General features: G+C 43.5%; 2 protein-coding genes across 2 annotated transcripts; one reads left to right on the top strand and one right to left on the bottom strand.

Annotated features, from left to right (window-relative positions):
- Positions 1 to 991: 991 nt before the first annotated feature.
- On the bottom strand, positions 992 to 3,197 carry CSUI_005103 (uncharacterized protein). The gene has a single exon (XM_068065282.1). It carries the CDS (start codon positions 1,863 to 1,865, stop codon positions 1,425 to 1,427), a length of 441 nt encoding a protein of 146 aa, XP_067922743.1. The 5' UTR covers positions 1,866 to 3,197; the 3' UTR covers positions 992 to 1,424.
- A 2,016-nt stretch (positions 3,198 to 5,213) lies between these two features.
- Positions 5,214 to 12,678, top strand: CSUI_005102 (uncharacterized protein). The gene is made up of 4 exons (XM_068065281.1): positions 5,214 to 7,388; positions 8,430 to 8,621; positions 9,464 to 9,766; positions 10,718 to 12,678. The coding sequence occupies exons 1-4, from the start codon at positions 7,089 to 7,091 to the stop codon at positions 11,726 to 11,728; spliced, it is 1,806 nt and encodes a 601-aa protein (XP_067922742.1). The 5' UTR covers positions 5,214 to 7,088; the 3' UTR covers positions 11,729 to 12,678.
- The last annotated feature ends 279 nt before the right edge of the window (positions 12,679 to 12,957 follow it).

The raw sequence follows: 12,957 nt of genomic DNA, 5'->3' as shown, positions 1-12,957 counted from the left end.
ACATGCAACTAGATATACATCTACAAATATACACATATACAGATACACGTATACATACATGATATAGAGACCCGTGCTTATCTTTCGTATCTACCCTCAAGTCACAGGTATACATACGAGAGATACATACATCTAAATGCATATATATATATATGGATATACATTTATATATATATATACTTGGTTACAGATGAAGAAATGGACGGCTAGAGATAGAAGAAGAGATGAGGGGAATTTCAAAAAGACGACGAAGACTGACTGGTAGATAGACAGACAGATACATACACATAATGTGGCCTCTCTCTTCTTGTCTCTCTACCGAGAAGACAGAGAACAACTTTAAGATAAGTCCTCGAAGAGCAAGGAAGAAGAGGAGGCAAAGGAGAAAGATTTCTACCCTCGCAGAGAGAGAAAGAGAGAGAAGTAGATAGATAGTGTACATACACCTTAGCATGGAGTGAAGAATGACAAAGCTGTAGAACTCCAAACCACGTTTTCTCATCCAGAGAGCTCACATCCTTGCATGCATGCATGCATTATTATGAAGCCGTGGGATACAGAGACAGATAGAGAAAAAGAGAGAGTAAAGACAGATACACAGATTAAAGATACATCACAGATAGATCTACTAAGAACTGATTGAATATAGATAGATGAGCCATAACTAGACAGACGCACATCCATTACCGGAGTCGAGGGCTGAGAAAAGGAAGAGGGGGGAGCAGAATAGGTACGAAAAACCTCCATGTATATCTCTACATACATAGACATCTATATACATGTACACAGATCATTCAAGACTTGAAAGGTGATCGACCATGGTGTACAAGAAGAGAGAGAAGAAGAGGAAGAAGAAGAAGCCTCTCAACCCTTCAGCTACGGTTATTCTTGTTCTTCTTCTTTTCTCCTCCTTACTGCTGATGAGAATAATGTGTTCGGTATATCTATATGTATGAGGATATCTATATAGCTCTATCATTTTCTAGATCCATACCTTAGGGGTAGAGGAGAGACTTCGATTTCTTTGATAAGAGCATGTGTGATGTAGTCGTGAATTTGCAGTCTCCCATCGTAGAGAGCAGAGAGAAGAAAGGGCTCGGAAGGATGGAAGTCGACGCCCTTGACTCGCTCAGAACGAGCGAAGAAATGCTTCTTTAAAGACACTCGGAGGGGCATGGTGGAAGAAGGAGGGAGAACAGGGGGAGAGGAAGGGAGGGGGGGTGAAGAAGAAGAAAGGGGGGGGGGAGAGCAAGGAGATGGAGATTCTTGTCAGTAGGAAAAGGAAAGAAGAAGGAAGAGGATGAAACAGAAAATAAATCAGAGAAGAGCAAACAGGAATGTCTTTCGTGTATGACGGAGGAAGGAAGATAAAGAAAAGCAAAAGAAGAAAGATGGAATAGATGAAGGGAAACGGACCTTGTCTCCTACTGAGAAGATTGGATGAAGTCGATGAGTGGATAATGAGAAAGAAAGTGAGGTGTAAACGAAACAGAAGAGAAAGAATGAAGAGTGAAGGGGATAGAGGAGATGTACATCGAAACAGAGGAAGAAACAGACAGAGAGCTGACTGAGAGATGACTGGTACTTAATGCGAACGAAGAAACAAAGAGAGAGACAGAAAGAAAGAACGATAGATAGAAAGTGACATCCCTGTCCCTACTGAAGAAAGAAGCGAAGGTGTGAAGAAAAGGGATTGTGCAAACGATAAAGCTTGAAAGAAAACAACTTCTTAGTGAGAGATGATGTACTCGTAGCCCTTCAGGTGTATGTACACCCGAACTTGGGAACGTACGTAGGGGTCGAGGGGGAGGGAGTATTTGAAGACGACGACAAACGAGAAGGATCGGTTCTTCTTTTTGAGTCATCCACCATTCAACAAGATAATAGTCAAAACGTTCCCTAGACACACGAAAAGAGACCTTTCTTTATCTCGCTAAGAAAAAAAAGAAAGATGAAGAAAGGAAGTGTTAGATGAAGTGGGATGCCGCCACTTCTCAAAGACTTCCTCAAAGAAAGTGAGAGAAGTAAGAAGACGACGTCAGCAACCGTCACGAGAAAGAAAAAAGACGACGACGACGCCTTCACAAGGATAAGAAGAAAGGTGAAGAAGGACAGGAAAGACGCATCTCTTTTCAGAAAGGAAAGAAAAACGAAAGAGATGAAAGAGCAAGGAAACACAAGAGAAAGAAAGAAAGAAAAGGCGACCGAGGATGAATGAAGATGAGGATCTGACGACCATGCGAAGAAGGATTTGTAGAAAAGGAAAAGAGATAATGAGAAGGAGAGAAAGAAAGAAGAAAAGATAAAAGAGAAGAGAGGTGAAGGAAAAATCTACAAAGAGAGTTGAACGTGTAAACACTTATGATGGACGTGTGAAGAAAGACGAGGAGGAAAGAAGATGATAGATCATGCTAATAGAATCTCTCTCCAGAACTTGCTTTTCCTCTTCTTTTCCTTCTTTTCTCTTTTTCTCTCTTTGCTTTCTAGAACCGAACCATCCTATCTTCTCTCTAACAAGTCCTCGAGAAGAAGGTTTCAAAGAGAAAGAAAGAAAGAAAGGAAGGAAGAGAACAAGAAAGAATAGAAGGTCTACTACACATACGCAAAGAAGAGGAAGGGGAAGACGACGTCTAGAAGTCAAGATTCATTCATTCTCACGCGCTTCCCCATCATCGGGGTTGCTGCTTTTTCTTTTCTTCTTTCTCTTTTGAAAACTCCCTTCCTTCTTGAATCTTTTTCTTTAACGAGAAGCGACTTCCTCGTACCGACAGGGGGGGAGACGTCTTTCATCGACAAAAAAGATTAGAGAAAGGAACTTTCGGGAAGGAGATGGACGGGAAAGAAGAAGTCGTTCGCTGAGGTGAAAGAAGAAGCGTCAGGATCCCTTCCTATCTATCCAAAAGAAGATGAAAAGAAGGCTACACCGAGAAGCTTTTTCCTTACTAGAGAGTGAGAAGAAGGTAAGACCTTAAGAGGCTTCTAAAAGAAAAGAAAAACTCCACTCAAACTGACAAAGAGAGAAAGAAGAAACATAGAAAGAAAGAAAGAAAGAGAGAAAGAAAGAGAGACAGACACCTAGATTCCACTTTCCTGGACTCACTCTTTCTTGCTCCGCGACTCTTCTCCCCTTGTGTTGTGCTTCCGCCTCCTCTCGACCTAGGTAGGGGCTACGAGGTTTCATATGTTTAGTCGAATCTACATACAGATCAGCTCTGGAGGAAGGAAGTATCGAGGACTCCTACTAGTGTACTAATGGCTCGGCTGGGCCCTTCACTCACTGCATGCCCATCACCGTCGGCTTATATAAAAGAGAGGCATCATTCAAGAGGAGGACGGTGCGTACAGGATTGCTTGCAAGGTCACTCTCTGATGTGTGTGAGGCACGAGAATAGAACAGAGGGAGAAAGAAAAAGGTCTTTCATGTGACTCCTGCTGTGCCTAAATGTAGTCGGGCATGTTTTGGTAGGGGCTCTTCGAAACCACCGCCGACGACGGACGCTACTAGGAGACTGCAGATAAGAATCGTAGACGAACAAGACGGGATTACAGTAGACGTGAGAAAAGACGGAGACGACATGCGGCGAGGAGGGACGGAAAGTCCTTGTCGATCTTTCATGAGAGGCGTTCGTCTGTATGCGGGGAGGTCCGAAGAGGATCTCTTCCTATCCGATAAACAAAGGATTATCTTTGGAGCTGGAGCGATGATGAGCTTGCAAGCCGGTTTGAATGAACGTGTGCATCTCTGTGTAGACACACGTCTGCACTGCCAAAGAAGAGACACTCGGGATAGACCGTAGGAGAGGAAAAGAGAGAGAGAGACAGACGAAAAAGAGGAGAGGTAAACGGTTAGGAGAACGGCGCTGGTCAGAAGATCTTTACACTTTTCTTTCTCAGCGGATCCTTCCTTAATTCTCTCAAGCACACACGGGGAGCCGCAAAAAGACGTTGTGTCACCTCACAGACACGACGGTTTCGAAGTACGGAAAGCAACGCGAGTCACAGGGCAGGGGGAATGCTGATGCCTCGTAACTGCAGAAAAGTCGCGATTTCTCTGTGGCAATGCATGAAGGGAACTTTAGATAAAGAGACAGCAGCTTTCTCGGGTCTAGAGGGAGGGAAAGAAAGAGCGAGGGGGGTTCGACTGGAAGAGATAAGCAGAGAAGAGGAAGAAAGAAGACACAGGAATCTGAAGAGAAAAGAAAGATGTCTCTATTAAGAGAAGCTTCTTAGGACAGACGGCCTCTGCTGCAGGGAGCCGGTGTGTGAAGACAGACATTCTTCCCCGAGGTCGACTCTATGAACATACAAATCTTTCCTTCTCCTTTCTCTTGCTAACGAAGTAAGGGTTCCTGCTTCCCAGGAGATAAATCTACCATCCCGCGTGGATCACTGCGAAACGAATCTAAGAATAGGTCGGTAAAGACGGGCTGAGCAAAGCAAGGTGGTAGTGTTCATTCATGTGAAGAAGCGAACATGATATGAACTGACGGACAACTATCGTTGAAACCGGGTGTACATACACCGCAAGCATTCAACAGTGACTCTTTCTGGATGCTCCTACTGGCTAGACTTAGACTTGCTTCATCTCATTCAGATATTTCACTCTTCTCCTCTTGAGTTCTATTGTCTCCATTCACGTTTCATCTGAAAGAGAGAGGACAGGATTCTTATTTCATCTGGTCCTCTTATTACTTCTCGACCTTCTCTAGATATCTTTACACTTCATTGTCTCATAGTAGTCTCTAGCAACTCAAGTAGTCTTTCCTTCAGCTCTCTGCCGGATCATCATCCTTCTTTTGTCTTCTTCACTTTCGTTTCCAAAGCAAGGCAAGTGTCACCTCAACGAGAGACGGAAAGCGAGAGGTGGTAAGAAGGAATGAAGAAGACAATGAGACGCCTGGAGCCGACGTTCTTGGCGCTTCTGCCCGTGCTAGTTCGTATCTAGCTAGCTATGTGGCAAGGAAACGAACTTAAAGAAACTCCTTACATCCAGACAGGTCTTCATGAAGTTGTGAAATGATTGAAACAAACGCCTAAAGAAAGGCAAGACAGTTCATCCGCCTCAGAGAAAGTTTGTAGAAGGGCCTCTCTCTGAGCTTACTCCACCTGCTGTGTTGTACTATTATCTACCATTAACTCGCTTACTCTTCTTCTTCATGCACGCGGGGGTGTCTCGGAGGAATGAAGGGCTCAACCCGTCCTCTTCTTATCATCGCTTCATCGTCCTTGTTCGCTTTTTCGTGCCTGGTTCTTTCGTCTCTTTTTCTTCTTTCCAAGAAATCTCCATCGTTTCTATTTCATTCGCACAGAAGGAAACAAAGATAAAAGAAGAGAAAGAATACAGAGGTGACACCTCCATCTCTCTTACGTTGACATGCCGCCCCCTGCCGTCCAGCTCCTTCCTTCTCCAAGAGTAACTCCGTGGAGACGGTCTCTCGATCTTAACACGCGCAGCTCATTTCGTCTCTCTTTTCCTCCTTTCATTTTCTCTTTTCTCTCTGACGTGAGTTCTTTCGGTCTTAGAGAAAGAATGGACGGAGAGCACATCTCTAGAAAGCTCATTTAAGACTTAAGAAAGGACTGCTGCTGGCTGGGGCTTCTCTTCTCGGCTTGCCCAGATGGGAGCGAGCCGTGAGCGGAGAAGAGGATTTTCACAAGTTGCAGGAGAATCTTCTTCTTTCCTGTTGTCTTCTTTCTCGTCCACTTTGAAAAGGAGTAGAGAAGAGAAAGCAGAAGTCTCCTTCGGTGATTTGAGTCTCTTTGTTGTCTCTTGTCAAGCTTCAGGGCCATATGACAAGAAAGTGGGAAATTCTGTCCTTCTTCAGACAGGACTTATGATGTGAGGTGTATGTACACCCGAAAGGTCATCATTCCCAACTATACGACGTTCTCGGTATAAGAGAAGCGAAAGCTCATTCTTTCTGGACACAAGAAGAACAACCTCGAGTCGTCCTTGCCTTTGTCTACGTAGGTGTCTACAATAGCGAAACTCCAAGAAGGCCGTTTCTCTCCCTCTCTAGCTTTTAAGAAAAGCCCGAATGAGACATGCCGACTTGGATCATCTCCTTTCTTATTCTTCTTCCCCGATGATAATGAAGAGTCAAGCATCCTCTCTCATCCGAGTCCGCAGACTTCTTCTTGTTCTGGCGAACAAGATAGCTAGCTAGATTTGATCTTTTTCAACAGCCCCACCGCAGCTTGGACGACCGAGAGAGAGGAAGAGACCTCTTGACTCCCTTTGTTTCAGCGCTTGTCCCCCTTCCGATCATCGTCCCTCCCTAATTTGTGGTTTTCTTTCTCGTTTCTACATTATGAAACAGCATGGAGAGGTTCAACCGTCTCGTCTCTTCTCTTTCTTTGTGTCTGTGTGTCTATGTCTCTCCTCCTTCTACCTCTCTTTTCTTCCGTGATGCTTTCAACTTCTTCTTGTCTGAAGAGGACATGTTTCTTCTTTCTTTCCTTCTCTCTCCGCTTCTTCCTTCTCTCTCTTCTCGGTGTTCTCTTCTCCTTTCGGCATCCGCGCAGGTCTTTCTTCTTTTCTTTTCTTTCTCGTAACTTCATTTATCGACACAGTCAACGTGAAGATTACAAGAAGATAGAGAGCGAGAGAGAGAAAGGACGCTGGGTTCTAGGTGGGAGGGGGGGGGGATAGGAAAGGAAGGAGAAGTCTCTTAGAAGAGTCTCTCTCTCTTCTTTCTTCTTCTTTTCAGGCGAATCTTCTTTTCTAGACGTTGTCTCTCTCTTGTTCTCTCTTCTTTCTTTCTTTCTTTTCTTGTCAACAGAGTTCTTGTCATTTTGTCTCCATATCTCAAGGAACGCCCGTCTCTTAAAGTTTGGAGATTCCCCATCTCTCTTTCACACTTACCTTTTTAAACTCCTCTGTCTTCTCGTCAACACCCCCCTCTTCGTTCTCTTCTTTCTTCGTCATCTTCTTCTTCTTTTCCCCACCTTCAATCGTTCTTATCTTGTCGTTCTCCATCTTTCTTTCTTCCTTCTCCTGCTCGCCTTCTCTTCATCTCCCCCTCCGTTTTTTTCTTTTCTCTCTTTCTCTTCCTACCTCTTCTTGTTGTTCCTCCACTTTCGCCAAGATGTTCGTGCTAGACCCCGCCTCGATGGTGTGCTGTGCCACAGCATGCTGTTGCAGTGTAGGAGGTCTCTGTGCTTATAAGCATCGGCGAAGTATTCCTCATCCATCCGAGTTCGAATATATAGGAAGAGCCTATCGATTCTGTGGCTGTCACAGTCACCAAAAGTTTGATATGCTTGTAGAAGTCCACGATATACAAAATGTCACTTCCTCAGGCAAATACTTCGTCGAAATTCAAGCCGGAAGATTCGATGCCAGAACGGGTGTATGTGCCGAAAAGAAAGGAAGAGTTGATATACAGGTGACCCACCACATCTATATACCTATTGCATGCAATCCTGTATAGAGAGGTGTTTACATGTATTATATAAATATATATGTATCGGGGGCGTTGAAGTAGAGGAAGAAGAAGTTGTTCTATTGGTACTTATCATTTGTTCTTTGCGTAAAGATATCTCTTTCTATTGGGTCTCTTTTTCATGAAGAAGTTTAGTGAAGAGAAGAAGACTAAATCAAAGTCCTCATGTGCGCTTGCTTCTCTCAAACTTCTTCACATTCGTGCGGCTCTCTCCGTCCTATATCTTGTGACGGGTCTACAGAACATCCCTGGTGTCTAGACCCATCTATGTATAGCCCTGTATATATAGGTATATAAATAGATATACGCATATATATATATAGAGAGAGAGAGATGTATATATATATATATGTATATGTATGTGTTTAGATAGAGAGATAGGTCTGCATATGTGTGTATGTAAATATGTGGAGTGGCAGTGAGGTGACTCTGCGGTCCGTTGTTCAGTCAGAGCATCTCGCACCAACGAATGATCTCTCCTGTACAGTCGATCTATCTATCTCTCTCTCTATATGTATATACATATATACATACATATGTATGTACACGTATAAACATACTGTGTATATACGTGTATGGGCACTACGGGGGGAAAATAAGACTGTCTGCTCTCCTGGTATGTGTAGATACATGCATTTGCTTATACGAGTCGTGTTGGATCGGGTGAATTCGAGGGGTGCGTATGAATATTTACAGAGTATGAATTTAGTATCGATTTTCTCTTGTAGGACAGGAGATCAGAGAGACGGCATGCAACAGAAGAGAAGAATGAAAGAAAATCTGGCTATAAGTAGTAGTAGGAGGAGGAAGTGATGAGAAGAGACTTCTTTTGATAGATGAATATCTCGTGATCCAGTTCCGCTTCTGCATGCCGGCGAAATTTACAAGATGTGTGTTCGTCGGGTGTCTATACACCTCAACAAGAGCGTTGATTCTCATAATGGCTTTAGCACGGTTTTTCTTCTTTTCTTTCCCCCCTTTCAGGAACGTTTGAGTTTGCATGTCCGTCAGTGCGATGATGAAGTGATCGTTCGAGTGAAGAACCAAGGAGTTGTCTCAGCGGATCTTGTGGGAGAAGTTTCTATCTCCGTGAAGTCGGAGCTTATCGATGGATGCTTTCCTAAGCGTCAAGCTTTCTTCTGTCAGAAGGACGGCAAAAATACATGCAAAGTTATCGTAAGTCGTTTCTCACCTCCTTTGTCATTTTACATCATAGCAGGGGCCATACAGATGCACACAACTGGTCACGAAGCTTTTCCGTCTATAGATATGTATAAACTCCTACAGCAATACTGTACATATACATACATAGGGGACTCCTCCGTATCAATCAGTCAACACGATGTAGATCTATTTATCTCTATGTGTGTCTTACTGGCTGATTCATGAGGTGTGTCTGGAAGGGGGTGTTGCGTGTATGTGTATATCTGCATATACACATATAGAGGTAGATGAGTAGACAAGAGGAGTGTATGTAGCGGACTCTATATGGAAAGTACAGGCATCATCTATGGGGATACTTCTTGACTGTAGTAGTCCGTCCATCTTTCGTAGGTGTTTACATTTCCAAACTCATGTATATGTATGTGTACACACGTAGATAAATAGATATTCATACAGACATCTTCATAGGTATCTTGTGGAGGTGAGAGATAGGCAGGTACAGATCTCTGTGTGTGCGTGTATTTAGATACATGCAAATCATCCATTCCTATAGATGGATCTCCTCATAGAGAGCGACAGAAACAGAGATACACTTTTCTCCCTCTCTCTTTCCATGCAGGTGTGTGCCGTAGTGCAGTGTATGTACACCTTGTTGCCCTGTCTGTATGTGAATGAGAGAGAACGAATGTCCTCCCATCTTCTCTTTTTTCATTTTTCCTCCCCCATGATCGTTTTGATCCCACACATCCCTCAATCTCGCACGATAAATGAAGTGATCATCCTCTTCCCATCTTCCTTTCTTTCTTTCTCTTTCTTTCTTTCTTTGTTTCTTTTTCTGTCTCTCTCGTTTGTAGTTATCCTTTCATCGCTTGGATACAGCGAATGTGAAGTTGGGAGAATTTCAGATGAGCCCTTTGCTTCACCAAGCTCTTTTGCATGCACAGTACGAAGCCGAAGCCAAGGGCGAGACGCTAAATGTAGATCTCTTGAACATGACAGATATAGAAAGATTGAGATTTCTCTCGAAAGTTCTTGAAGGCCCTCTCAAACAGATGAGCTCCATAGGAGGTGCATGGAAGAATTTCTACTTCCGAGCTGTTGAGAGAAAGAACGGAAAGTGGGAGTGGCAGTACTGGGATTCGAAAGATGATTGCATGGTAAGCCAAGAGAAGACTTACATACAAAGACAAGGCGAAACAAAGAAAGAAAGTTAGAAAGAAAGAACGACGCTTAGAAGGAAGTGAAGAGAAAAGATAGACACAAAGATACACAGAAACATACCTTGCACATAGTTCGGGCTGGTCCCTTGTCTCTTGGGTGTTTGTGTGGAGATAGACGCTGACGATATGGCTGGAAGACACACGTGCTTACCGACTTCGCTTTTCTCATGGAGATCATTGCATCGGTTCTTCGATAGGATCTATAAGGGGCTTCTCTCTATGATTGACAATGGATCTGTACGTGTCTATCTATCTTTAATCTATCTATCTATCTATATTCATCTATCTATGTATACGTATCTGCTATGCATCGGCGCTTTGCTCAATAGGAAGGATTGAGTTATGTAAGTAAGGTCTAACTATCAGGGTGAGGTTTCGAGGGTGTACGTACATCTCAAACGTAGATCTCGGGAATGATGTAGGAGTTCTGATTCCTCGATGGCGTGCACGATATTTCATAGCGATGCATCTGTTTAGGTATATCTGCAGGGCGTTTCTTTTATGTGATATATATATCTATATATCTATAAAGATATATATAGATATATATATGTATCGACATGAAGATGTGTACATGTGATAAGAAAGATAGGTGTCTCTCCATTTCGGGGGTATAGACTACAACTACATCTTTATCATCATTCTCTTCCTATTCGCATGGTAGGCAGATACAATCCCTACACATATCTCCTCTTCTCCCATCTATATCGATAGACTCACACATATATCCATGTATGTGTTCACCTACCACATGTCTCTGTCTCTCTCTTTCCTTCTGTCTCTATGTATATCCGCATCGTTATCTCGTAGATCGAGAACCGTTTGTCCTCGTCCTTTCTTTATCATTTGCGTGGTGATCTTGCTATGGCTGTCTGTACGTTTGTATAGAGTGGAGTGCGAAAGCGAGGGTCGTATTCCTTCATGGCGATAAGCCTTGTCCTCCCAGATAAGTATGATAGACATTGCTTCTATCTTCGTTACCATGATATGATGGGAGTGCATGACCTGTTCTTTAAGCGAGTTGATCGAGATCGAAATCTTTGGTCGGATGGTCTCTTCGAATTTATCGAGAAGTTAAGAGAATATCTTGAGAAGCATCCTGATGCGACAAGCAGTGGAGGAGGTGTTCCTCCATCATCTTCAAGAGGCGGAGCGAAAGGAAAAGACGGAGATTCTCAATTACAGAAATCGTCGAAGAACGGGAGAAAAGACGGCGTGGCAGATGACTCCAGAGCAGGTAGCAGTAGTAGCCGTATATCAACTCGAGATGGCGATGAGATTCGATCTCCTAGAGGGGGGAAGAGAGGGGGGGGAGGGGGAGGTAGCCGAAGTCGTGCGGGAAGTACCTCTGATTTACTAGGAGAGAAAAGAAGGATTCTGTCTCCTCGACAAACAGCAGCAGATGAAAGTATACGGCCACGTGCGAGTGTTCTCAAAGGAAGAATGGCTCATGGTGTCATGTATGACGAAGATGCGGGTCATCTCGCGGGAGGAGGAGGAGGGGGAGAACAAGGATCATCCTATGCTTCGTCAGGAGGAGTAGGCATGAGATCTCCTTCTTCTTCCTCTCAGCATCTTCAAGGCCCAAGCCCCAGTCGGAGTCGCCAGAATACACCTGACCATAGTAGTAGAGGACGGTCTGGGTATGCTGAAGAAGAAGAAGAAGGCTATTTCAATCATCGAGATGGTGGAAATCGAGGTGGTGGTAGTGCATATGAAAGGGATGCGTCACAGTACGAAGAAACAGAGGGGGGAAGCTCGTACTATCATAATGGTCGGAGTGTACATACAGACCATCAAAGGGGGGCTTCATCCAGCAACAGCCATTACAGTTATAAAAGCCGAGAGGAAAGATACGAACATGAAGAAGAAGAACCCCTACTTCTTGATCAGGCATAATAGTCATGATTCCATACGAGTAGTCAGAGTAGTAGCCGCCTCTCACGTCGTTGTCCCTTCTCTACCCACACGTGTACATACGCCATGTGACACAGAGACAGGTGGAGAGGAATGATAAGAGTGAGCTAGTCTACAGTATGTGTAGAGGCGAACACCAAGAAAGACCTCTTTCCTTCTCTTGCTAAGAAAAGAAACCTCTTCGTCTGAAGTCATCCCCCCTCCCCCGCCCTCTCTCCCTTTTCCTTTTCTTTCATTCGGGCAGCTCAGCTCCAATAAGTTGTCTGTTTGTCTCTTTATATCAACTAGCCTGGTACCCTAGTTGGGCTTAATCATTCATCCATCTCTTCAAGTGTCTATACAGTCGGTCTGTATTGGCGTGCGGTACATTAACTCCTAGTGTCACTAGGGAGTAGGTATCATCCAAGTGAGAGAAGAAGAAGACAAGATGAAGAGATGGACGAACAACTACCTCCTTAGGGGTAGGAGTAGAAGAAGAAAGAGAGATGAGAGTCTCCTTGCTTGCTATTGATCTTCAAAGAAAGAGAAAGGAGAGGGATCCCAACAGATTGAGAGAGGGGGAAGGCTGGAGAGAGAAAGGTTCTTTCTATAAACTTTGAAGACTAGACAGAAAGAAACGAAGAAGCTGTAATGGGTTTGTATGTATGCATTTATGTAGATACATACTTCCATATTTTGGAGAGGAGGTGTGTATGACGTGATTCCGGGGTGAATTCTCGTGTGTGAATGAGGTCGGTGACAGAAGAATAAGAAGAAGAAAAGAAAGGACTTGAGAGGAGTGGTGGTTCTTTTGAGGACTTGTCGGTATCCTGTTCTTTCTTCCGTTTTTTATGCAGACATTCTTAGTATCTACAGTCGGTTGTCGGTCGTTCCCATTCATATCGAACTCTTTTGCATTTTACCTTCAAGAGGAAAGACTCTGAAAAAGTCTGATGTCTTCTTTTCAGTCAGAAGGATCTCTCTTTCTTCTCGTCGTCCTGCCCCCTGTTACTTATCTCAAAGAAAAAAGAAAGAGAGAGAGATTGATAAGGCACTATATATATATATATATATACATACATACACATATCAGACTCGATCAGTGACTATTGTTTGTATGCTCCGAAGAGTCGTAATAGATAGATAGATTAAAGATAGATAGATAGATTAAAGATAGATAGATAGATAGATAGATTAAAGATAGATAGATAGATTAAAGATAGATAGATAGA

This window comes from Cystoisospora suis, assembly GCF_002600585.1.
Source record: "Cystoisospora suis strain Wien I chromosome Unknown contig_2457, whole genome shotgun sequence".
Lineage (NCBI taxonomy): Eukaryota > Apicomplexa > Conoidasida > Eucoccidiorida > Sarcocystidae > Cystoisospora > Cystoisospora suis.
Note: the sequence above shows the minus strand (reverse complement) of the source record. Positions and strands in the feature narration are given on the sequence as shown.

Coding starts and splice junctions, on each gene's coding strand:
- CSUI_005102 (XM_068065281.1), top strand. CDS start 7,089: ATGTTCGTGCTAGACCCCGCCTCGATGGTGTGCTGTGCCACAGCATGC. Junction 7,389..8,429: donor AAGGAAGAGTTGATATACAG/GTGACCCACCAC, acceptor CCCCCCTTTCAG/GAACGTTTGAGTTTGCATGT. Junction 9,767..10,717: donor ATTCGAAAGATGATTGCATG/GTAAGCCAAGAG, acceptor ACGTTTGTATAG/AGTGGAGTGCGAAAGCGAGG.
- CSUI_005103 (XM_068065282.1), bottom strand. CDS start 1,865: ATGACTCAAAAAGAAGAACCGATCCTTCTCGTTTGTCGTCGTCTTCAA.